Raw genomic sequence first — 26,695 nt, 5'->3', positions numbered from 1 at the left:
TTTATTGAAAAATGTTTATTTATACTTCTATATAGATTTTTACGTATGTACAAAATATTTAAAGAAAGCTCTGTATTTATACTTGTTTTTTTTACGTAGGAAAATAATACTAGAAATTATTAGTAGTTTTTTTTCTTTACTGTATTTCTCATCATCGAAACTTTAGCCCGAAACCGTTAGTTTTTTTTCTTTATGTATATTCTCTCACATTACAATACTTTCGATATATTTATGTATAGTATTTATAAACTGTATATAGAACTATGTAAACCGCAATGATATTTATAAAGAGAATTATTTATATATACGTATATCTCATTTAACAAAAGGTATTGATAGTAGGACAAATCTCCGTCGCTTACGATTTCCTCTTCTTGGAGAAGATCCTAAACATGCCCGTCTTCTTCTCCTTCCCATTTCCGCTCACACTCGACCGCCCGGACTGTACGGATTCACTCTCGCTGGAGCTCTCATTGGTGGACGCCCGGAAGCGGTTGGGATCTTGTGGCATTGACATCGGCCGCACGGTGACTGAAGTTGTGTCGTGCCTCGCATTCCCCCAGCCTTGAGTTGCACACAAGAGAAAAAGCTCCCGTCAGAGGCGCTCCAACATTCCTCCCACTTTCGCAAGTTCAAAGCAAAACACACCAAACATCGCCAAAAAACACCACCAAAAGCCAACGCACCACCTTATCTAGCCCAACCAATCTACTGAGGAGATCAGACGTGTGATCATGCGTGTCATTTCGACGGTTAAATGCTTGAAATTCAATTAAACCGCCCAGGAAATTAATCAAACAACCATTTTTCAATGATCCATCGTGAGAGATGGTTGTTCAACCCAAAGTTATATTGTTAAAACCACATGGGAAGCCAATTTCCAAGATTAGTTTACCGTGCAAATAGAGCTAGGCGCAAAAAATAAGGTAACAGCACACAAAACACACACACAAACCGCTGAAAAAAACTCCCTTCTTAGTAAAAGTGATTAATTTAGCAAATTACAGTTTTCACGTAAGAAAACACTTTCATGCCTATCGCCAGAAAAGGAACAGGCCAAGAAAACCCATGTTAATGAAAAGTTCCATCAGGAAAAGGTTATTAAAATGGCAAATTGAAGGCATTCAGAAGATAAATAATAAACCACAAGGTTTTCCGTACAATTTGCAACCAACAATTAGTTCATGCATACAATTTGACTACTGATCTGTAACGTGTCACTGTTTCACTTCTTAATTAAATTCTTATTAAAATCTCACAAGTGATGATTCGCAATTTCCCCATATTTAATTCCATCAATTTGAGGGAAAAGCACATAAATATGAATTTCAAAAGTATTACTGCATTAAGAATCCCTTTAAAAGTTAATAGATCATAAATGGCGAAGCGTGAAAATACAGATTAGTCGTTTCACTCGAATGAATCATCTGATTTAGAAATCAACTGCAATGCTTAATCTCTTTACACTCTTCCTGCAATAAAGTCTAAATCTCATCCATAAAAAACACTTTCACAATAAGTGTTCGGTTGCAAATTTTACGATCAGCCCAGTGTTCAAGTGCAAAGTGTTTCAGCATGCAAAAGAGGAGCAGCAGAAGAAGGAATTAGTCTTAGAATTGCCAATCAGTTCTGTTTTGGAGAGTGTGGCGCCAATTACTTGTTCTTGCATCTGCTGCTGAGTAACTCAAATCCGCCGGATGTCTCATCGGCACCTGTGGTGTCGGATGGATGCGGTGCAAATTGTGATGCAAACTTTCCGGGTGATAATTTGCCGGATGGTGGGGCATTGGTCTGTACTGGCCACCAGCCATCGGTGGCAGACTAGCCGGCAAAGGTGGTGGTTTGTCTGACACGTGAGACGAACAATTAATCCAATAATCTCAACTTCCGCTCTCACAATCGCTCTCTCTCTATCTCTCGCCCACACACTCTGCCGATGGCAGAGTTAATGGGGTGTAGTATTCACACAACACAACAACAACAAGTTCACATCACTGGATGGACAATGACAATGGGGAGAAATTGCAAGGAATAAGCTAAAGACAATTACCTGACTGTCTAAACTCACTTTGGCGCATCCATGCCTCATCTCCATTGTTTGTGCTGCTCTGCAAGGTAGGTAACATGGAATGTGGTCTCTGCATTTGATTCTCATAATTGCTATTGTCATCATAGCCATCCGGAGGCACTCCTGCAATCGCCAAACATCAGCCATTAGTCATTTGTAGACGCTCAAAAGGCAAATCTAACTACCATTGGAATGACTGCGACTCCTCAGCTGCACTTCCTGAACGCTACTCTGACGCTGAGGTGCCGGTGGTGGAGCTCCTCGTGGCGGAATCGGAGGCTTCTCCATCTGCCCGGTGTGCGGAGGCTGATTTCCCATCTCCTTCAGCTCCTTCTGGCGCTGCAGGAAGTTTATCTGTGGTGTACTCGGTGACTTCTCACTCGAGCCACGCACTTGAGAGTCCGGCGAGGAAGTCCTCGAACTCAGCGATGATGCATCTGTTCCTTCAGTTCCCGTCAGACTCTTCACGTCAGGACTTCCCTCTCCCATTTGCTGCAAATCACCACAAAACCAATTATAAATCTATACTCATAGATGAGGAAGAAGAAAAATTACCTTGAGAGTGTCGTCATAACTCATGAGTTGAAGATTCGGCGGCAATTTCGCGTGGAATGAGATCTTATTGATCCAATCCGTCATCTCATGAACTGTAGCAGCGAGGAAGAGGAACTCAGAACCATCCATCAACACCAGACGGAACACATTCTTCCTCTTCGTGTAGTCGTCAGCCTTCTCGCATTTGGCATTCAAGATGTTGATTGGCGCTGTGGCAGCGCGCTTCTGGTAGCAATCCTCCTCATCCTTGAAGAAGCATAGCAGTTGTCCACAGAGAATGGTGTAGAAGTTCTTCCAGGATCTCACAGGCGCCCTCTTGCCGGCCGATTGCAACTGATGCTTTCTCTCCAAGAAACCCTGCACTTCAATCGGCGGCAAGAGACTGCTATCTTTGTCTTTTCGGAAGCTGTGCGCACGCCGTCTCGTCGTGAAAGATGGCGTTCTCTTGGGCTGCTTGGGACCCACTTTCATGCTCTCCGCGCGCTTGATATTGCCCTCAGATCCACGCCTGAGACGCTCCCCGAAGAATGTTGTCACTGAGTTGGACTTTTGTACTGTTGCTTGCGGAATGGAGTTGGGAGATGCAGCATTCTCCTGGCCAGAAATGCTCACAAGGCTCTTCGATGTTGTTACCATTGTGGGCTCTGTTGGGCCATTCTTGTCCACTTGCTTCTCATTCTTCCTCCTCTCTTCTGTAATCCTCTGCACTTCCTTCTGCTTCAGACTCTCCAACCTCTCCTTGGCCAGACGCTCCTTCTCCGCTCTCTGCGCCGCCAATTCCTCTTCCTTCTGCTTCCTCATGAGCTGCTCCAGCATCGTGATCCTCTTCACAGCATTGAACTTCTCTTCCTGTGCCGACACCGTCTTTTCAAAGTCATCATGACGCTTAATCAGATCCTCAATCTGCGGAATTGAATCTCCCAACTCCACATCCTTAACCAATGCCTGTCGTCCATTGATCCAATTCTCCAGGATCTCTGCCTCTCGCATAAACACCCTTGTATCGTGATTTAACTCATAAATCTTCTTTCTCTCAGCCAATGTGTGCTGCAAGAAGTTGTATCTCTGCTCCAGAACACCAACTTTCTGCTTCACTTCATGCGCCAGGAAGTGCTTGTTATCGATCAGCGTCTTTCCAGCAGTGTAGAACTTCTCAAAGGCATCCTTCCGCGAGTCCACTTCTTGCTTATTCTCCTCCAGTTGTTTGATCTGCGCCTCTGCCGAGGGAACATCCATAGCCAAGTCAGGAGCTGTGATATTTGCCAGCTGTTCATTGATCCATGCCATCAAGTCTCTGTAGTTATCGAAGTATTCCTGCAGCTGTTCAGCCTGTTGCAATTTCTCCTTCCTCGCCTGTGTCTTCATGATCAAATCCGACCACGCTTCGACTGTTTCATCCCTCTTTACTTCGATGTGCTCCTTGGCATCTGGGAAAGTGTCAGCCAGCTTCGTGGCCTCCTTCATCACCACATCCATTTGCAACTTGACAGCCTTCAATTCCGTCTCAAACACCTCATGCTTACGGATGAGAGACTGAATTGTTTCCAAGTCCTGACCGTAGTCTTCCGACATGAGGGCGGTTTCCTTTTCGTTAATCCACGCGATTGTCTCATCAGCTGTCCTGTCGTACACGTGCACTTGCTTCGCTCCAGCCAGAGCTTCTTGCCTCGCCTGTACCAACTCCTTCAGCTCATCCCACAATTGCTTCGTCTCGGCCACTTTCACCGAAATCTGCGAGTCATAGGAGTTCTTCTCCTCTAGCAACTGATTCCCCTTGGCCACCACAGCTGCCACGCGTCCCTCGTTAGCACTCAGATTCGAGATGAAAGAATCGAATTTCGCGATCAGCTGTTCCACATGCTCCACATCTGTTCCATACTCATCAGACGCCGTTACAGTGATCTGGTCATGAATGAATTCATGCAACTCATCCACCTCGCGAATGAATTCAAAGTACTTCTTGCTCTCATTCAGCTTCTTCTCACGCTCCATGGACAGCGTGCACAGTTTATCATACAGCTTCTTTATGTTCTCATTCTTCGCTGAAATGTTCTCCGTGTCAAAGTGCCCACGATCAATGAGTCCCTGAGCCAAGTTGTCGATCTTCTCCACATTGGCGCGGAAAGCTGTGAGTTCACGCTGCAGACTCTCCAGCTTCTTCTGCAAACTCTGCACAGAGCCATTATCCTTCCCATAATCATGAGACGCTAGAATAGGCAATTTATCCTTCATCCACGTCTCAGCCTCGATCACTTCTGTGTAGAGAATCTGACTCTCCACAGCGTCCAGGAGTCGTAATCGCCGCACACTAGCCAGATCTCGCAGAGTCACCAGCTTCTTCTGCAGCACACCCGATCGCGATTCAATTACATTCTTCGCGTAGTGGTCATCCTTGACCATCTGATGCCCACGTTGGATGACGGACGAAATGATGGGATCTTCGGAGAGGATCTCCGTCTCCAGCGCTTGATGCTTCTTCTGCAAGCTCTGCACCGCTGATAAGCTGTTGCCCAGATCCGTCGAAGCCGCCAATGGGAGTTTCTCATCAATAAACTGCAATTCATCATCGACATCCCTCAAGAATTGATGCAGCAACTGCGAATCCTCAATATTCTCCCGACGAATTGTGATTGGCTCCTCCAGAGAATAATAGCGCTTGACAGCAGCCATGACTTTCTCGTGAATCTCCTCCTGCATGAAGTGATTGATCTTCAAGAACTCCTCATTCGTCTTCCTCATGCTGTAGCAAGTGTCCAAATGATGCGCCACATCAGCTTCCAGCATCTCATGCTTCTTCAGCAGATTATTCACCGAAGCCAAATCTTTCCCATAATCCTCAGACGAGAGATGAGACTCCACTTCATCCATCCACTTGTTGAACTCCGTAATACTGCGATCAAAGATCAGAGCATCGTAAGCCTGGGACAATCTCTCCTTCTTCTCTCGCGACAACTCCTGCAGCTTCGCCCACTCCGTCTCCAGAAACTCCAGATGCGAAAGGATCTCTTCACTGGCATAGTGCTTCTCATCGATCAGCTTCTCGCCCTCCTTCATTACTGCGTTTATTCTGTGCACATTGGCATTCAACTCGGAGTCAAAGGCCGATTGCTTCTGGATTTTGCTCTGAAGATTGCTCACCTCGCGATAATTCTCATCCAGAGCCACTTGCATCTTCTGGTGCAGCCACTTTTCCACCTCGTACAGCTTTCTCAGGAACTCCTGATACTGCAGAGATTGTTGCAAACGGAACTTCCTCTCAGTCGACGATGCTAGAAGTTTAGAATATCTAGCCTCAATCTCTTCCAGTTGCTGCTCCACAACACGCTGATCTATTCCCTTGGAAGACTTCACAGCATTGGCAAAATCCTTGAGATCATCAATTTGATTGGTATTCAAGAGCTTCTCAAATGCCTCATGCTTCTTTATCAGCACCTCAACGGACGTGAAGGAATCTCCCAAATCATCATTGTTGAGAAAAGCTTCCTTATTCCTCAACCACCGATCAATTTGATCCGCCTGTGCCTTAAACAGCAACATCTGATGTGTCGCCTTCAATTGATCTGCCCTATTTTGCCATGCTTTGTGCAATTTCTCATGAAGACTCTCCAGCGTCTCCAGATTCTTTGATATGTCAATCATTTTGATGTTCTTGGCTTCCTCCAGACTCACCAACTCCTTCCCGTGCTTCTGCAGCACCGAGAATGCCTCATCTCGCCCATCAATTTCCGCCTTTCTCTCCTGATGCAGCTCCAACTGCACCTCGGCCTCATCAATAGACACTGGTGTTGGCCGCGAGCCCATCTTCTTCATGATATCATTCACCCAGTTCTCATACTCCCTCACATCGTTGGCGTACTTGTGCAAAATATACCCATTCTGCAGTAAATCCCTCTTTCTCTCCGTGGCAGCTTGGAGATTCTCCCAATTCTCGTGCACCTCATCGAGCTTCGTCTGGATGTCCTCCTTGCGCTGCGGATAAGTGTGATTCAGCAGCGTCGCCTCCTTTCCATGGTCACTCAACTTCTGCTCAATCGCCGTCATATCGCGCTCCAGAGCTTCCTGCTTCCTCTGCAGTCCCTCAACAGCATTCAAATCCCGTCCAACATCCGTCAAATTCATGGCCAAGGCCTTTTCCGTGATTCTCTCAGACGTGTCATTGACATCGCGATTGAAGACGTGTATCTCATAAGCGCCTTCCAGCAATTTTCTGCCAATACACAAAAGACATTGAGACACCAATAAATTTTAATCATCATATTAGTGTTAAGGTGTTAAGAGAGCTATTAAACACTCAAGGTTTAGTGATATCATAAAGATTATATTAATTTACCAAAGTAGAAAAACATTGTGACGCGATCTTTTCGTGCTACTTGATTATTGTTATTATATCAAAGTATATACATATAACACTCACCTGTATGCATTCAAGGCGCCCTGAAGAGCTTTCCACTTGCTGTTGAGATTGTCTCGACGCTGCTCCACATTCTTCACCTCCTTCGGTCCCTGACTCAGTAGTTTATCTGTCAACACGTTGATGTTCTTGATGCGCTGATCATCCACTCGCATATCCGAGTCAACATCGTCCAGCTTCCTCCTCAAAGCCATGCAGTGCTCCAAGTCTCTTCCTGTATCACCAGCATTCACCATGAGTTCCTTGTCACGAATCCACGCCTCCAGTTTGTCCAGATGATTGTTGAACTCCAGAATGTCCTGCGCCTCTTCCAAACCACGGCCACGCTTCGACAGTTCATCCACCAGTTGATTCCAGAACTTCAGGACATTCCTCACAGCTTGTTTAATCTCTTCTGAAGATTCATGCTTCTTCTTGATCAGACGATCACCCTTGTCCTGAATCTCTTTAATTCTCTGCTCATTTGCCGCCACTTCGGCCTGGAACGACTGATGCTTCTGCAGCTTCTTAATCTTGTCCTCCAAACTTGTCACATCCGTGTAACTATCATCAACTTCGAGTTTCTTCAACTTCTCACTGATCCACGCTTCAGCTTCGGCGCAATCACTCACAAACTGCGCATACAAGAGAGCATCAATCAATTTCTGTTTCCTCACCGCGCACAGATTCACAACTTTCCTCCTGTGCTCCACAACATCCTTCAGCACCTTCTGGATATTGGCTGAATCATAGTGATTCTGCTCCACAAGTTTCCTCCCGTGACTCTGCAGCAGTGCCACTTTTTCATCCTGCGTCTGGATCAGCTTCTCAAATGCCTCATGCTTCTTGATCTGATTTTCCACCTCCTCAATTGTATTGCCAAAGTCCGATGTGGACAGCGTGGCTTCCTGAGAGCAGCAAATATTATCAATCTGCTTCGCATCGCGCAAGAAGCAGAACAGATCGATTTTCTGCTCAAGCAGGATCTTCTTCTTGTTCCACGCTGTGTGCAGCTTCTGCCTTTCGTCCAGAAGAATCAGACACTTGTCCTCAACCTCGGCTGCCGCATAGTGTCCAGTCTGCACCATAGAATCACTGAGTTCATTGAGTTCCCTGAACTTCTCCTCTCTTGCTTCGATCTCTCCATAAATGGCATCGTGTTGAATCTTGAGGGCAGTCGCTCCAGCCGCATCACTGACGTGCTCTTCAGCTTGCAGAGCGGCTCTCAGATTTGACGCCCACAAGAGCAAATCTCGTGCCTGAGCCAGGAAACTCTGCAGATCATAACTGGCAGCCAGTTGATCATTCCTCAGCGTGGACTTCTCCTTCAAAATGTTCCACGATTCAATGACATTCTGCTGTTGTTGCGCAATAGCTTCTGCGTTTGATGGATACTTTGTCTGGAGGCGCACAGAATCTTCCACCAGCACTTGAAGCTGTGCCTCGAGAGCCACCAAGTCATTCTCAAAGCCTTCATGGCGACGAATCAAAGACAATGCGGAATTTAGATCTTTTCCCAACTCATTAGAAAGACTGGCATTCTTGTCCTGAATTCTGAACAGAGCCTCAGCCACATCTCTGTGGAAACGATGAATCTCTCCGGCGCCATTCAGCTTCTGCTCGCGCTCCAGCACAGAGTTGAGCAGCTTCTTCCAAGCATGATCTAACTCTTCCTGGCGCTTCTCAATAGCAGCTGAATAGGGGGACTCATTGTTCAGCAGTTTCCTTCCAGACTCAATGCACTGCTTGTAGCGATCTGTTCCCGATTCAATGTGATGCTTCAGATCATCAAACTTGTTCTGCAACTCCTGCAAGTGCTCATAATCCTGGCCGTAGTCATCAGAAGACACCGCTTGTTCCTGCTCATTGATCCACTGCTCCAACTCATTCGCCTCCATGAAGTATTCATAGCGATAGAGACTCTCCATGAACTTAACTTGTCTCTGACCAGCCAACTTCTGCAGTGACTTCAGCATCGACTCGATCATCTGCTGTTTCGACGCGATCACTTTACTGTCCGGATACTTGGCAGCCACCATCGCAGCCGCAGTGTGACTCATTTCCGACACAATTCCCGAATATGTGTCCAATTCCAACTCCAATGCTTTGTGTTTTGTCAACAATTTCGTAGCGGATTCACGGTCTCTTCCATAGTCATCAGACCGCAGTATATTGTTCCTCTCGCCCAACCACGTCTCAATGTCACTCGCCTCGAAGAGATACTGCTGCGTCTTCAGCGAAATCTCCAGTCTCTTCGTCCTATTCGCCGCCTCAGCGAGCAGTGTTTCCCAAGATGTCTCCAGATTCTCACACAATTCCTCGACTTTCTTCTTCTCTGGGTGATTCTGCTCAATCAGCGTCTGACCGAAAGTCAGCGCCTTCGTAATCATCGGTTGGTGTCCTTCGATCTCAGACTCCAGCTTCTTGTGTTTCTTATACATGCTCTGAGCCTGATGAAGATTCTGACCCAGAGACTCAGACTTCGCAATCGGCAGTCGCTCGTTGATCCACTGCAATTCAGTGTCCAATTCAAAGCCAAACTTGTGATACTTCAGACTCTCCTCAAGTGCCTGCTTCCTCTTATCCATCGGCACCTTGAGATCCTTGATGTTCTTCTGGATATTCTTCGTCTCTTTCTGGATGTTGCGAGCATCAAAATGTCCCTCGTGAGCCATCTCTTCACTCGTGCTCACCAATTCATAGATCTTCTGCTCCCACATGATGATGTCCGTCTCGATTATCTCATGGCGCTTCAGAAGATCCCTGCAACTCCTCAAATCATGCCCAACATCGTCACTCTGCAAGCCATTGTCCAAATCTTTTAGCTTGTCCTTGGCATCCTGAATACTGCGATTGTGGTCCCTCTGAGCGGCTGCTTGCTCCAGGCGACGTCCTTTATCTCCTGACAAGGCGATCAAGTCCTTCCACTTCTTGTTCAAGCCATTTGCCATCTCCTCAACGCGCTCAACGTTGTTCTTTGTCGCGATCAATGCTTCAGCGTCCTGAAAATTACAAATAAATCATTAATACTCAAATGGAAATTCAATTACATCCTCTGACTTACCTTGTTGATATTCCGCAATTGTCCCTCATTGGCTCGCAACTCCCTCTCGAACGCTGTGTGCTTCTGAATCTTCCTCGGCAAGTTGGACAGATCCTTGTAGTTCTGATCACTGGCAATCTTGATCTTCTCATTCAGCCACCCATCGAGGTCCTCCACCTCCGCCGCAAACTGCTGGAAGGCCTTCGAAGCCTGCAACTCATACTTCCTCTCCTGGGCCGCCTCTCTAACCGCCTGTCTTCGCTCCAGCACCTGATTTCGACGTTCGTCAATGTACTCCGCTGCATAATGCTCATTGGCAATCAAGCGGTTCGCCTTGTCGTTGAATCCCCTCAGGATCTTGTTCTGCGCCTCCAATGTGTTCTCGAAGTCCGCATGTCGCTTGAGAATTGCATCAACATCATCGAGTGACGTGCCCAGTTCTTTCTGCTCAATGAACGCCTCGTGACTCTTCGTGGTTGCATCAATCTTGTCCGCTTCCCTGTTGAACACTTGCAACTCGAGACAGTGCTCGAGGAATTTCTGCTTCTCCGGCCACATCACGTGAATATTAGCCTGCGCTTGCTTCAGTGTCTCAATCATCTCGCCCACATCTTTCAGCTTGGGATTCCGCTGATGCAGCTGACTGCCCAGTCCAATGACCTCCTGGAACTCGTCGTCTTTCGTGCGAATCTCATCGCCCAAATCCATGTGGCTCTTCTGCAGGTTCTTCGCCGTCTCCACATCCTTGGCAATGACATCCGCCACCAGTACGGCGTTTGTCTCCTCCACCCAGGACAGCAGATTCTTGCTGCTATTCTCAAAGATCTGCTGCCCCACGGCATTCTCAAGTCTCGCCCGACGCTCATTCGCCTTGTTCTGGACATTCTTCCATGTCTCTTGGATCTCATTCTGGCGCTGAGTCACGTTGGCACGCTCAGATGGATAGGAACTCTTGACAGAGTTGGCCAGCAGGTTGACACGATTGACTTTCTCCTGAATAGGCGCCAATTCACGCTCCAAGTTTTGATGGCGACGCTGCAGAGCTTGAACAGTCTTCAAGTCACGACCCCATTCAGCGGCATCGAGTTGCATCATCTTCTCATTCATCCAATCTTTCGCCTCATCGCACGTTCGATTGAAGAGTTCAACACTCGAGGCACCTGCTAGGTTCTTCTCCTTCTGCGCCTTCAAGTAATTCAGGTGATCCCACAGTTGGTGAATTTGCTTCTGTCTCGCCTTGATTTTGTCCAGCTGCGAGTGTCCTTGCTGAATAAAGTCCTCAACTGCCGCATCTAAAGCGTCAATCCTCTTCGACGAGGCTGACAAGTCCGTGAGGAATTTCTCAAACTTTCTCTTGGCAATCTCAACATTCTCATTGGAATCACTGCTGTTCAGCATCTTCTCCCTATCCTTGATCCACTTCTCGAAGTCATCGCACTCGCGGAAGAAGCCAAACAGGCAAATGGAGTCCTCCAGCAGATGATGACGACGCTGTGCCAGATCTTGCAGAGTGTCATACGTCGTGCAAATCTTCTTCAGTCGCTTCTCCACACTCTCGCTGCCATCCACAATATCACTCACGAGGCGACGCTTCGTGAGTGGCTTGATTTGGGACACATTTGTCGGTCGGACTCGCTTCACTGGCACCACCTGATTGACTAGCACAGTTTTCTTCACCTTCTGGACAGTCTTCACCTTCTCTAGCTTCGGCACGATGCACGGGACATTGCGCGATTCAATTTCACGCACATAAGTCGCCGGCACGAAGCCCTCATTCCCGTCCATCTTTCTCACAGACCACCAGTCATTGTTGGTCTTGTTCAGCAGTATCATCACCTCACCCTTGGTCATCTTCATGCCTTGTCCGTCGAACACGTACAGCGCCTTCACGTGCGGGAACATCTTGTTCTCCGTCACCATGCGTCGCTCCACCTTCTCCACCTCCTCGTCCTCCCACACCTCCTTCGGCACCAGGCGCTTCTCATTCACCCACTCCTCCTGCTCGACTTCCGGCACGGGTTCCGGTTCAGCGGACAACTCCAAATTATTGATCCCTGCCTTGATCAGCTTGTCCGCCTGCTGCTTCAGATTCAGCACATCACCCGAATAGGCATTCAACTCTCCCTGAAGATCTCTGTGACGCTGCAGCAGCGCCTGAGCTGATGGTTCATCGACACCATAGTCAGTGGACGCCATGAGAGCCATTTTCTCATTCAACCACGACTCCGCCTCATTAGCATCCGTGTAAAATTGATACGCTTCGATCTCATCCTCAAGCTGACGCTTCCGGAACTCCACCAGACTCTCGAGCGCCTTCCAGTGCTGCTCTAGTGCGTCAATACGCGGCTGCAGCTCTGCTGATCTCGTGTGCTTCAATTCAATCAGCTTCCGCCCCGAGTCTGTGATCTGCGTCAACTTAGGCTTGCGCACCTTAATCTCATCCTCCAGCGCCTTGTGCTTCTGTTGCAGCGACATAACAGCCCTCAAATCTTTTGCCGAGATCACCGCCTTGCAAATGCGCTGCTTATCAATCACCCAACTCTCCTCATTGTCGTAATCCTCGATGAATTGATAAAAGTTTCGCGCATCATCCAACTTTCGGCGTCTCTCCGCCGACTGCTTCTGCAGATCCTCGTACGTCTGATTCAATTCCTCCATCTTCTGCATCAGCAACGGAATATCCTTCATGTCAGACTGCTTCAGCGCCGCACATTGTCTCACATAACGCCTCAAATTCTCTCCCAGGGCAGTTACTTGAAGCTCCTGCAGAGCGTGTGTCTGCAGCAATTCCTCCACCCCCAGAAGATGAGGTCCAACATCTTCAGAAGCAAACTGCACTTGGAGCTCTTTCATTGTCGACATCGTGGCATCAATTTCTCTCAACATATTCAGCAGATTGCTCATTTGCGTGAGGTTGTTCTTGTGATTTTCAAGCAAATCCAAGAGTTTCTGCCATTTATTCAGCACTTCCTCTTCGCGCTTCTTCACTCTTTCCTTCCCATGATAGTTCTCCTTGCTCAGCTCATCCGCCATGGCGGTGAGATCATTAAAGCGCTCCACACGAGCCAGGATATCTGCCGAAATCGCCTCGTGTTTCTTCACCGTGGCGTCCACTTGCCTCAGATTTGCTCCATATCTCGGATCTGACAACACCTGAATCATCTCCTTCAAATATCCCTCGCGCAGAACTGACTTTTTCTCGAACTTGTAGTTGAGTTGCTCCAGTTTCTCCTGCCTCAGCAACTCCTCCCTCAAGTCCACCTCGCGACTGTGCTCGGCATACTCCAGCATCTGCCACGACTTCTCAATGTCATTCACCAGCTGACCCTCCTGTGGCATGTACTGCGGCTGATTAAGCGACTTAAGTAGTGTATTTATCGTGAAATACAGGGCTTCAATTTCACTCCGCTCCTTGTATCTGCAAAAAATCCGTAATTAAGATAAGACGCATTTTTCACTGGCAACACAGATGGTGGCTCAAAATGTTGGCACACCTTCTCAAACGGAGCTCCATCTCGAAGGTGTGTCATCATTCTTAGCCAGGATGTGCATAATTGCTAAACTGACTACAAAGTATACAAAAATCAGAGATAACAAGCTAAAGAGAACATTCTCAGACATGAGAGCCTCACAGTGGCGTAGTGTCTACGTGTATTTTTCGTCACATTCGTTACTTGATATCGAAATATTCAAGCCACGCCACTGAAGGTGGCTTTATAATTTACTTCTTGGAGTGACTTAAGCCAGGCACTCATGATAGCGCTAAATCCCAATTAAATATTTACCCTTTTCGAAGATAGAAACAAACAGATATTTTGCAACTCACTTCGGTGGCTTCTCAATTGTGATGTACTGCTTGAACACCACCAACTCTTTCTGGATGCCCTCCAAAGAGTTCGGGAAGTTCCTCTGCTTCAGCTCCTCCGTCTTCATGCGAATCCACTCCAGTAAATTTGTCGTTAGTCTCTCATAGTGCATTTTTCGTCGATCGGCATCCATTAATTTGCCGACAATCTGCAAAAGGAAGGCATGTCACTATCAGTGTTGAATATCATTTGGCGATGAAAAGCATTGTGACTCACATTGGCGATACGTTTTCCACTCTTCTGCTCATTCTTCATGCGTGCGAACGTGTGATAGTACGACGCCACGTACGTGAGAATTGACTTCTCGTCCGGCCTAGTTGTGTCCACATCTTCGGCATCCAGCAATTTCGGAATGCCGAGCTCCCGGTCGGCCACATCAAAAGCATGATTGAGGTTCTCAATGTGACGCCCCGGTGTTAACGAGCCGTAGTCAAATAGATCCGGCCTGTGGGAATGGATGAGGGCATTGAAGCCCATGCCGGAGCGCCAGGAGCCCGTGAAGTCCTGAATGTGAACACCCTGATAGCCGTGCGTCTTTCGCTGACACCACAGCAGCAGCGCATCTTTGGCCGATCTCTTCTCGCTCGACTCATTCTCCTCGTCCACATCAATTTCAATCTCCTGAATCTGGAAGCGCAGGATGATCGTCCAGATGAGACCGAGAATAAGCCTCGGATTCCCATCCACAATATCTTCAGCACCGATCGACTCGAGACGCACTTTTGTATGCAAAAACGCCAAACTCTTGTTCACATTCTCAATCTTGTGCACACGCATTCGGCCCGAGTTTGGCTTTCCCAATTTCTCCCCGGAGATTATTTCCAGCAACTTGAGCAACTTTATACCATCGGCCAGGTCCACAAACAGGTCGTCAACTTCCATTTTCACCTGATGAGAGAGACAGACAACAAGAAAGACAAACCGAAAACAACGGTCGGTGAGACAAAAAGTGAAAACACAACTTGAGACACATTCATTATTTTTCTGTGTCACTTTAAAGAGAAATGTTCTTTTTCTCTGATTTCAATCAAAGACTGTGACATTTCCGGAATAACTCACCTTTATCAGAAATGAATTCATCCATTTCGTGAAGGTCTTCTTCTGTATGTGAAGTCGCTCCTCTTGCAGCGTCTTAATCCGCTCATTCTCGAACTTGTGAATGCCCTCGCGCTGTGTCATGTTACTCCTCTGCTGCACCTGGGTCGAGTATCCTCCGGGCTCATATTGTCCCCCTGCGCACAAAGTGAGAAAGTACACACCATTAGCAATTTGCAGTCATTATAGCACGGAACACAGAAGGCAGAAATGTGCTGTGATACAAATTGCAATAAATTAGCAAATTATTGAGGCTCTTTTTGCCCCGGCAACGATCTCGTGCCAACCACCTCTTCACAAAGTCGCTCCACATTCAATTGGATCACATGTGAATCTTGCAATTTGCTTCTGAATTCACCTCTCACTCAAACTACTATCTAAGTTGGTGAGCGTCTCTTTTTTCTCACATCTCATAATCCATTCAAGTGTATTAATCGCTATTTGCTTTGTTCTCTTTTCACTCCCATTGCGCGGGAGGTTCAACGAAAAATACATACATACATACAGGCCAAACACTGAGGGAAATTCAATTGAGTACACAATTTAATTCGGTGTATTTTATGATAGAATAAGAGCAGTGAAAGAAGTGAATTAATCATCGGAATAGAACAACGGACTGATAAATGATATATTCTTTTCAGAATTCTTCATTCTCGTGCTTCCATTGTGCTTTTTTGCTAGATTTCTGACACATCACATCTTTGGATAACTGCAAGCATAAGTTTTTCTGCACTCTTCTCAGCTCTCTAACACCTCGTTGTTACTTCATTGCGTCACTTTCTGTGGACAGCAATTGAAGCTCATTTGAGTATCACCTATTGTAAAGTGATAAAAAGAAAAGCCACGTGATAAGAGGCTCTAAGAGAGTCAATTTGCTAGCAAAATCCACCCAAATTCTTGCAAATTCCATGCACTTAAGGCCTTACGTAAAAAATGAGTTCATCGACAAGTGAAAAATTGTCCATCAAAGGCAAATTGCCGACACGTTTTCAACGTGAAAGTGTCTTAAAGATTCACCTCACAAAATGCACTGCCATTTTTTCGTCGTTCCTCCAATCTTGTGATTTATTTAAATTACGCCTCAACCCATGGAAAGAGCGTGAAAGCTGAGAAAACATTGATTATTTGATTAATAAATCTCCACTAAAATCCCATTCAACGCGATGGGAAATCAATAAAGATGATGTCTTTTCAAGGTTGAGCGCAATTGCAAGGAATCCAAAACTCCTCCAACACAGTGTGTTTCTGAATTCCGTGGGATTTCAATACTAATTTTCACTCCATGTCGTGGGATTAATAAGAAACTAATAAAATCAATCAAATGGAACACTATTCCAAATACGAAAGCCTCTCACGTGTAACCTGAGAAACACAGCTGAATACAGCCAATTGGAGAGGGATCACTTGCAAATTTCCATGGCATCTGAATACTAATGAGAGCAAGCCCAGAAGAAGCATTCCAGAGCGAAGAGGTTCTGTGTGACACGATTCCACGAGGTGTTTAGGCAGGAAAGCAAGGTAACGACGAGCAAAGTGGAACTCTGTGTTATTGTCATTGAGCGTGAAAAATTGGTGATCGATTCAATCAATATTGAAGCCTCCCATTGCTTACCGTGTCCGTGAAGCCACAGAGAAATTCTTATCGTTATCGAAAGCATGATTTTTCACACTGTGACTAAAATAGATTTTGACAAATTCTCCACACGGATAGAAATCAATTTTAACATCAACTTTTGTCCTAATCCCAGCTTACCGCATTTTCTATCCATTTTCCCATGCAATTACTTTATTTTTACATGTGACATCATTCTCGGGCAGAATCACATGCCGCGAAGCCTCTTATCATAGACGCACGTAGCCTCTCTTCGGAAAATACAGCCTCGCACACACATTTTATTGTTGCGAAATACACGAGATAAATGGGGTGCTCGCGAGTGTGATCTTCTAACAAATATTTGCCTCTTTTCTTCAGCGCCAAGAGTGAGAAAGAATGAAAAATGATGGAGAGATAGTGGAACATGTAATGAAATTGTCTTCTCTAAATTGACACCATCAATTGGCGCATACAAAGCATCTGATATCTCCTCTCAATTGTTTTGTAGATTGATGCTAATTGTGTTTGGATGTCTTTGACGATGGGGCAGCACAATTGCCACTCTCGCGCATTGAGGAGAGTGAAAAGAAGAAACTCTCTATTATTGGCTTTGGAGATGATAAATTAATGTGAATATAACACATTCATCTTCATTCGGTATGTTTTTCCCTCTCAAATGTACCAATTCACACCATCATCATCGCTTCTTTGCATGCATGAAATTCATAGGAAAAATGCAAATTATCCACAATTCCACTATCAAGCGGAAAGAACAAGAATTTCAATCACTCATTCAGCAAATATTTGCGTAAAACGATAGTGAATTGATCGAGGGAGAAGTTTTGAGTGTAAATAACGAGAACTTCAGCGGAAAACTACACAGATAAAAGGCTTTTCGCCCTCTCTGAATGCAAATAAATGTGAAAATTTCATATTTCCTCATGTGTTTGCCAAACGAAATGTGAGAATATGTTCAGGAATGCCGTTTCGATTCCAATAACACTGATAAGGCCATTGATAGCGATAGCTCAGCTTACATAAGGTACTTTATATTGGAGCCGAGAAGGCGGAACAGGGAAAAAGCTCTAAAGTTTTTCGATATAAAACCATCACGACGACGAACAGCAATTAGGACAAGACAGTGAGACAAACAAATAAATCACACAGCAATTACCATATCGTCGTGAATACATTTCTCCGTCCGACTGTATATATTTTACTTCACTTTATCAATATTCATAGATTAATCTTCCCATTGATAAAACACACAGCAGTTCAGTGTCTTTAACACTGCATTTCACCACATTTCCATAGGCAGAATCGCTATTTCTCCAACTCTGCTATTGCAAATATCCGAAACGCACACGATCTCTTCACCACTTCATTCAACTTGATAATAAAATTTAATTGACACAAATGGCACAAAGCACGAAAAGTGGAAAGAGAGAAAAGTGAATAAATTCCACCCAAGTGTTTGATCTACAGACACTGACACGATAGTGGGCAAATTTCTTATTCCCCTCGCGAAGATCTTGCAATTTAGGTGAAAAAAATCCGAATGTGCACTTTTTCCCTTGTGAATTTCAATTGAAATCAATTTAGAAATTCCTCACACTCCACACAAAACCCATCAAACTCCAGTTGTGCTGCCAGTGCGATCACACATCGACTAATTTCCGTTCACGGCGCGAATTTTACCCAAGCGCCTGTGGGAAGGTGGAAAAGAGAGTGAGAGAGATACAAAAAGCAACTGATATCGGCCTCACATTACCAAGTAATCTATTATTGCACACGCACACACCAATCCCCAACACTTTGTGGCCTCTAATCTTGAGAGTCTAAGAAAACCACTGGCCGAAAGCAGCGAGGCAGGAAAATTAATGGCTTCTTCCACGATAAGATAACGAGGAATTTCCCTAACTTTAGCCTTCCCCAAAATGTGCTTGCAAAGTATCTTAAATACCGTGTGTAATTTGAGATTTGCACACTGATTGTGGCGTTTGTTCTTTCTCCACACTGTATTTTCGGTATCTGAAGATATTTGGCTACCGAATTCTTCATGATCACTGCGAGATAACAACTATCACGTTTGCCTAAGTGGACAAGCAACATTGGTCAGATCTGATACTCGAAAAAGTTAACCCTCGTGCGGGTTCAGATGAGAGATGTTAAAACATTCTCCAACTCTGTGGAACTTAAGAATTCTCCTTACTCCTGTGGTGTGCCGCAAAAGCTATCCAAGACACGAAAGAGGGTTGATATTGAGAACACTCTGTCATTCGATGCGGTTTCGGCCGTCCCTCTGGATCAAGAGCGCATTATGTGAGAGATATTGTGATAATCATGAGCGTGGCAAATGAAATACAATCCAATTTAAACTTGATTTGTGTTGATCACTCGAATGAGATCAGAAGACAACGATCGTCATTCTATTAGAGACGACTCTACACATTGTACGGAACCTCTCTCAATATTATTGAGAAGATATGCGCCTTTTTTCTCTCTTTGGCTTCACATCATCTCTCAATTGCCTTCCCTCTCCACACACACCTCAAATGTGCTCGCGGTCGAGACACACAGTCATTGCAGATCGCGATCTATTTTGCACTCCGTGGCCGCGATCGAGTGCACCGGCTTGTGAGCTTAATTAAGTATCCATTTACAACACTGTCATATTGCAGGTCTTTCTCTTCTAATTTGCCCGCTATGACGCTTTGTTTCCCAATGAAATTATACATGCCCCACAGAAGAATTTGCCCGTAATTTAATATCGAGAAACATCCAGTCTTCGGCATTAGTCAAGAGCGACAACACACAAGACAGCAACCGACATTCCGCCGTATGGAAGTATGGAGTGTGCGGAAGAAACGAGGCATTTTCAGAGGCAACGCTCAATTTATTTTAATTACCTATGAAAATATTTATTTCTCCACAATTCATACACCTTTTCCTCCTTCAGTGATTGTGATATCGCGCCCATAATTGCTTTTTATTCACCTCCCTCAACGAGGCATTTATCCATCCATTTAGCTTTTGTCACCGCGTTTTGTTCACGCATTCAGCCACGATAAGAAATTCATTTTGTTGAAACATTTACTTAATAAAGCGAATCATTGCGTTTCCAACCACTTTGTAGAGCAATGAATGTGATCACGCATCTTCAACGCAAGCTTGTGTTGAATTTGGTGAGTAATATTTGCTTAATTAAGCATCAGACAATTTTCCTCTTCACCATGATAAACACAATATTGCTGGCGACCGCGAGCAGAAAAAAGGCCATTCGTCACTATTGGAAAAATGCGGGATGAAGTAATCTTCAGAGTCATGTTTTATTTAATTGCAAAATCTTTATGTGTCGACTGCCTTCTTCTCAAGTATCTTGTCTTAATTAAATTCTTTTCCATCCTTTTTCCCCCTCTGACGCTCTGACAAACTCATTCGCTCTACGCCAAGTCTCGAGCACAAGTCAAATCATTAAGTTTCAGGCGTTTTAGGACAAAACGACGCCATTCCATCAGCAAATTCTACACACTTGTGAATATAAATTGTCTTGAGAATGTGTATAGTTAGCAGAGAAATCTCAACAATGACCCAACCTTATGATCTTGTCGCCATTCTCTGGTGCGACTCCCATAAAAACAACTCTCTTGAGAGTCTCTTGACTGATTTTTCTGCCACTTCTGCGCCATGCCAACTTTTATTCCACACACAAACCAAGGTCGAATGCAGAATTTTGCGATGCTGAATGTCTTCGCCCATTCTTCATGCTTCACTCTCCATCGGAGCCACACCGAAAAAGCCATCACATGGGCTCGGAAAAATGCCCCCATTGAGAATAGAGAAGAACAGTAGCAACAATGTACAACTTCCATCTCTCACACTTCTCTCGACTGTGTGTTAAAAGAAGCATGAAACTCATTGTGATCTTCAAACCATATTTATTCATGCAATTTAAATGGCGAGGGAAAAACGAGATGAGGAGGAATATAGAAAAAAAAATATGTGTGTGACTCTTAAAAAAGGGTCGCTCGTGTGTCTCTCATGTTGTGCCTCCTCATCGCGGTAAATTTTTACACTCTTCTCTACAACGAGTCCCGTTGCAAGAACGTAAACAATAAGATCTTGTTTCGCCTCTCAACACTGTGCCAAAGACTCGCACAGCGCAGCAGAAGGTTTGCAGTGAGAACATCGACAGATTCTTCCTCAGCCAAAAAATAATCCACACACAATTCTGGGTTAAACTCCTCAAAAAGAGGCGAAACAATTAGCGACCCAATGTTGAAATAATGTCACGGCTTCAGTGACTAATCGTTCAGGTTTTCACTGGTGGACAGGGAATCTCGCGCGACTTGTGAAGGAATGCATGAAAAAAGACGAAGCTCTTCAACTTCTGTATGGTTTCCATGAAATCCGCGCACACAAGCAACATTACACAACATTCAGCGAGAGGACAAAAAGACCACTGAAGAAATCAATGGATTGAGACTCAAATGTTATTTCAAAATCAATATAAAATTGAATTTATCCAGCAACTTTTGGCATTCGCTGTGAAGATGTCGAGAAAAGAAAAAAAAACGAAGAACTGAAGAACAACATTTTATCCACCCACACATTTCGTCCAACAATGCAAAAAAGAGAATTCTTCGCTTTTCTCTTTGCACACCTCGACATCTGATTAATAATGAAATATCCACACTTTGGGATTCCTGGCCAAATATTCCACTTTGAATGCCATTCACAGTCGAGCAAGAATGACCTCAGAGTGAAATTATGCGATGCCTTCTCGACTCACTGAAAAATCACCACAGGAATTCAATAATAATAGAAGCTATGATGTCACTTTTTGTCCATTATTGTACATTATGTCTGTTCTGAAATGACACATCTCAAGCTAAACATTCCGTCTCTTGCAACGCACGCTGTCATATCTAGAAATTTTAGATTTTTCATACTTAAAGCAGCTATCAACAATCCGACAAACTATATCACTCACTTTTGAAATAAGCCAGAAAATTACAACTGTGCGCTTAGAATTGCAGGTGAAGCAACTGACGATTCAGCAAACACACAAAGAGGCGCTTATTTGGAGAAGATCTACCAAAAATAGCTCTCCAAGCATGCAAGGATGTTAATTTATGGCCGCAGATGCAGAATATAAACACAGGACAAGAGAAAAGGAAAAATCTGTACGCCAGATGCGAAAACGAACCCGTCCATCATCCTTTTTGCCACTCCATCTCTATTTCTGTCACTCTTCTCTCAAATGAATTCTCTCCCCTCAAACGCCTCATTAAAGACACAAGCAATTTCGCACACTCCGCATTGGCTTTCCGGCGAGGTGAAAAAATAAATATATCTCTTCAACCACTCAAAAAGAATAAAATAAATTGTGATCTCAGCGCCAGGAGTGCGCGCACAGTGCGAGATAGTGAATAATTCCCCTGGAATTCCGTGGAAATCCATGTAATAAACGAAATAGATGAGATCTATTTATACTGGAGTTTATTCAAGTGTTTGTTTCCAATGAAAACCCCTGATGATGATTAAGGAGAATTAATGCGTTTGCTCAGAGCGCAAGAAGTGGAAAATATTTAATATTGACTAGCCAGAATTGAGCGAGAGGGAAACGTTAGGGCGGAAAATTGACTAGCACTGGTGATAATGGACTCATAAAAATCCATTTACTTCTCTTTCTCTGCTCTCTGAGCTTGTGTCTCTAAGCGCAAAGACATACATACATAATTCCACACATTCCTCAACTATTCGTTCCAATCTTGTGAAATTCTGTGCCTTAGAACAACTCCACAGTGTCGCAGAACTTGTTATTGATCTCAAGAGACCGAACCTCTCTCCAATTCAACAGGGTGTCTCCATGTAAACGACTGTGAGGTATGGAAATAGAATGCTGAAAGTATTCTTATTATTCAAAAATACAGAATAGCAACTGGAAATCTGTCCAAGAACTTGATTTCCAGGCAGCCAAGGGGACAAGAGCGATAGAAAAGTGGAGGAAATATTGGTAAAATATTCAGAGAGGTGTGCAGCAGAGATGGAGTCTCGCTCGACGATGGTATCTCCTCACCCATGTTGGTTAAATTGTACAAGACATCACCACACAGCCATACACATTCGGAAGAACGCGCGAGACTGTGCGTGGCGAGATACAGAACAGAAAAATCTTCAGCTCCACGAGATGAAAAAGAGAGGCGCACACAATTTCAATTTTATTATAATAAAAACATCCAGATAAAACAATGTCGAATGGCGTATTTGTACAGGTTCAACTGCGATGGCGAACACAGAATGGAAATCACACACAAGAGGAGTGCGGCGAATTGGATTTTCAGAGGATGGGAATAAAACACACATCATATCATGCCAAGGTAGAAAAAAGGTGGGGAAAGAATTACAATGATCGCGCGAGCCAAAAGCCCCCCAGAAGAGACTCTCTGTTGCCGCACTCGACCAGATGGAATTCCGCATAATGAAATGGCACAAGCTCTCGTCTCACACTCCACAGACTCGCTGGTATAATTCTGGACGGCCTATAGAGTGCAGGAGGGTCGCCATGGAGTGGAACTAATGATCCAAATTTAAATCCCACAATGCGGTGCTTTTCAACGCACAGCAGATCTCCGAAGAAGTTTAGTGACTGCTTCGAATCAAGCCCGCCGTTCTCTACACATAAGAACCTTCACACGTGAGACTACACAGATTGACCAGTCTTCTGCCAAGCATTTCATGGCGATATGGATGAAATGCTCCTCGAAATGGCAAGTTGTAATGTATGCGATCTTAATAGATGCTCAGCAGAGATCAGACAGCAACGAGGGAAGATCATCTAATTGAACTCTGGAACCTCTCTCGTTCTCTCGAGTCCATAGAACCGCCTAAATTGCAATTGTGGCCATTTGAAGCATGAACACCTCTAATTTACTCTCTTTCACACTCCTCACTCCAGTTCACCGCAACTAGCCATCTAACAGGTGGCTTCAAGCTCACCTGACTTCTTTGTCGTCTCGCACACACTCAGCTCTCATGGATCGTGGCAGCCGATTGAAGATCGATAAGGAGTTATTAGAAATTAATTGGGTGACTGTTGAGAAGTCTCAAGATCACTCTTCTTGAGCGATCTTCTGCTCTGCGTGCTGTGGCCTTCAACAAGGAAGCGAAACACCCTGAAAGCACCCATAAATCTCTGCAGAAAGCGTGAGACATTCCTCAAATTCCACCAATGACGACATTGCACAGCGAGAAACTCTTTTTTCGCCATCATTTCCCACTCTGGGTGAAAGACGGGAAATGGTGGAAAGAGAAAGAAGCCCTATTTTGGAGTGAAAATTAAACCTCATGCGGCCTGACAAGAAATTTCTTATTGATTTATGTAATTCTATATCTTCTGTCCTCTCACTCTGCGCTCTGTCTCGAAATAGATTAGTAAAAGACACCGACAAATTGAGAAAATGAGGAGGGAAGTTGAGAGTTGATGACGACGCGGAGAGGCAGACAGTGTCTTTCACCCGAGAAGAGAGGAAATCAAATTGAATTAGTGTTGGGATTCACATTTTTTCCTCGGCGACCCTAATTGCGCTTCGTGAGCTGGTCAATTGGAACTTTAAGATTCACCTACGATCGCAAGGAAACGACGCGAAAGTCATTAGTTTTACCACCTGAAAGAGGCATAATGAATCAGTCGTATTTTCCGGGAATTCCGGTACTTCACTTATGAAATTAATCTAGATAAAGAGCAAAGGGATAGGGAAAAGTCAATGGTTTTCAAGCCTCTTGCGCACAAGATGGGAAACGCGATGAAGGAAGGTGGATTCTCACTCAACCACACACTCAATCGCGAGATACACAAATAATGTAAAAATTCCTCAAGTGGAATGGGGAAAAAGACACGATGATGATGGCGGCCGAGGAGCAGCAGCCAAAACTAATTTATATTGAAATTCATAATATAAATTATTATGATTAAAATATCGAGATGGATTATTAACGAAGGCACAGAGAGAAAGAGAGAGAGAAAGAGCTGAGAGATGATCGAGGTGGAGACAACAATCTCACATGCGCGCTGCCTTCTCACTATTTCTTTCACAAAATACCCTACGATGACGATCACCTCTTCGGTTGATGTTTTGATCCAAACACCTCGAGAGATGATGAGAACTGCTGAATTACGGAACCGGTTGACGCGGCGATCCTCGGGCGGGCAGGCGAGTGAAAATCAAGCCAGCAATCCCAAAGAGAGTGTCATCAATAGAGAAGAACGCCAACTTCAAAAGGCCACAACAGCAAAAATATATATACGCCTTGTGCAACTTGCATCTCTCACATCTTGTTTCACTTTAATTCGCCTTCCACTCTCCGGAGGCCCTCCCCCTCGCCGCCCCGCTCGTCCATCTCGCACTCCCTCCTCTCGTGCAGTTTACTGGAATCTTATTTTCTTCTCTCATTGCGCTTTTTTCACCACATTCCTCGCCAGCCTCACACACTATTTTTCGTTTTCATATCTCCAACTCGCGCAGCATCAGCAACCACAAGACGCACACGAGATGACCTCAACCGAAATTGTAACACACACACGATCATCTCTTTCCTGCATCTCTGCATTTCCCATTGAGGAATTATCTCCGTGATTGCGTCTCTGCCACTTTCTTTTTCTGCTCTTTTGCCATACCCAGCGCGCTCTCGTCAATTGACTCTCTGTTCCCTTTTTCCGCCCAGACAAGAAGGGGAGAAACAAACTGCGCGAATCTAAACTGAGGTTATCGCGCGAAATGCCACAGATTAGAAAAATAAACAGAGGATCAAGTAGAAGACCTAGAAGACAAAGAATTTCGCAATGAATATGGGAGATATTCTTTGCAATCAGATGAATACCAAAGTCTCCAAAATATCTGTTATGACATGATGTGGTATCAACAATTTTTTGATGCGAGAACAGGGAAATTTTCTAACATTTAGTATAAAGTATTAAGTGAAGATAAAATTCATTTTACAGAGAAGAAAAACAGACAACATATAATTAAAACTTATCCAGTCTTTTGGAGACTTCTTGAGCAATTCCTCTTAAATCGATCACTGACCGTGAAAGAGGATTGCATCTTCAATTGGGTGAATCAATTCGTAAACAGAAATGACCCGCTTGCGAAAGCAGTTCAAGATCACAAGCGAGAATAGCCCCCAAAACCTGCGGATTACTCACACGATCTTCACGCACGATCAATCGATGGCTGAGCAAGCGGCAAAAAGAAGATCATGTCTCATCGAGTGTCTTGAGTCAGCCAAGGAAAGTCGAGAGTGTGACTTTTGGGGCTTTGGGGCATTTTCTCGGGTTGTCTCTTCGTAAATGGAATTTTATGGCGGTCCCACTGGTTTTGAAGGTTGCCTCCGGACTTTGTGATATTTCACAATGCGTAGTTTTTCGCTAAAATTTCTGCTTTTGACGACATATAGCAAACAGACTCCAGAATCACACTGACATCAATTGATGCCTTTTTCTCCGCGCGCGCACACACTCGCACTGTGCAAATAAGCATTTTTATTTGCTGACTCCGCTGGGATTTTGGACAGTGAATAGATGTGCTCTTCCGCCAAGTGTGTGACAAAATGCCAAATGGCCAAAAGAGGTGATTTTATGCAAATTCTTTTCGCACACACACCAATTAGTAACGTTTCGGGGCGTATTTCCTAAATTCTAACTACATTAAGCATCATATTCACAATAATAACTCACCGATTTGCGTTGTCCACACGTTGTTATCAAACTCGAACATGTTGCTTGACAATTTCACGCGGGAACGATCATCAGAGCCTCAAAAATCGCCCGAAATCCCGTCCCGGAAAGTCACTTCTGCACAGTTCACTGAATCTCGGGCGCTGGGGCGCCCCCACACCCTGATCACACCGTGAATCCCGGCTATTCTTCCGTGCTTCACTGCCAGAGACCACGTAGCATTTTATTTGAAACTCTGAGAATCCACAAACATAACGGAACCATGTAAAAAAAAACTATGCTGTGGCTGTGGTGGTACAATTGCCGTCTTCAGCCCCAATTTGGCGGATTCTGGGTCGTGTTTCC

General features: G+C 44.7%; 1 protein-coding gene across 5 annotated transcripts; it reads right to left on the bottom strand.

Annotated features, from left to right (window-relative positions):
- LOC132259705 (spectrin alpha chain) lies at positions 1-26,641 on the bottom strand. Of its 5 annotated transcripts, none has more exons than XM_059757448.1 (11): positions 26,351-26,641; positions 14,982-15,154; positions 14,139-14,810; positions 13,883-14,070; positions 10,078-13,474; positions 7,038-10,015; positions 2,624-6,830; positions 2,254-2,560; positions 2,069-2,191; positions 1,658-1,846; positions 1-564 (listed from the first exon to the last, which is right to left on the bottom strand). In XM_059757448.1, the coding sequence occupies exons 1-11, from the start codon at positions 26,388-26,390 to the stop codon at positions 359-361; spliced, it is 12,480 nt and encodes a 4,159-aa protein (XP_059613431.1). In that variant the 5' UTR covers positions 26,391-26,641; the 3' UTR covers positions 1-358. The 5 variants fall into 5 exon arrangements, with proteins under 5 accessions (XP_059613431.1, XP_059613423.1, XP_059613442.1 ...); XM_059757440.1 differs by having other exon boundaries at positions 2,051-2,191; positions 26,351-26,640; XM_059757459.1 differs by lacking the exon at positions 26,351-26,641 and adding an exon at positions 17,786-18,263 and having other exon boundaries at positions 2,051-2,191.
- Positions 26,642-26,695: the final 54 nt, after the last annotated feature.

Source organism: Phlebotomus argentipes, unplaced genomic scaffold (assembly GCF_947086385.1).
Source record: "Phlebotomus argentipes unplaced genomic scaffold, Phlebotomus argentipes genome assembly contig_6, whole genome shotgun sequence".
Classification (NCBI taxonomy): domain Eukaryota; kingdom Metazoa; phylum Arthropoda; class Insecta; order Diptera; family Psychodidae; genus Phlebotomus; species Phlebotomus argentipes.
The sequence above is the reverse complement of the archived record's forward strand: the minus strand, read 5'-3'. Positions and strand labels throughout refer to the sequence as shown.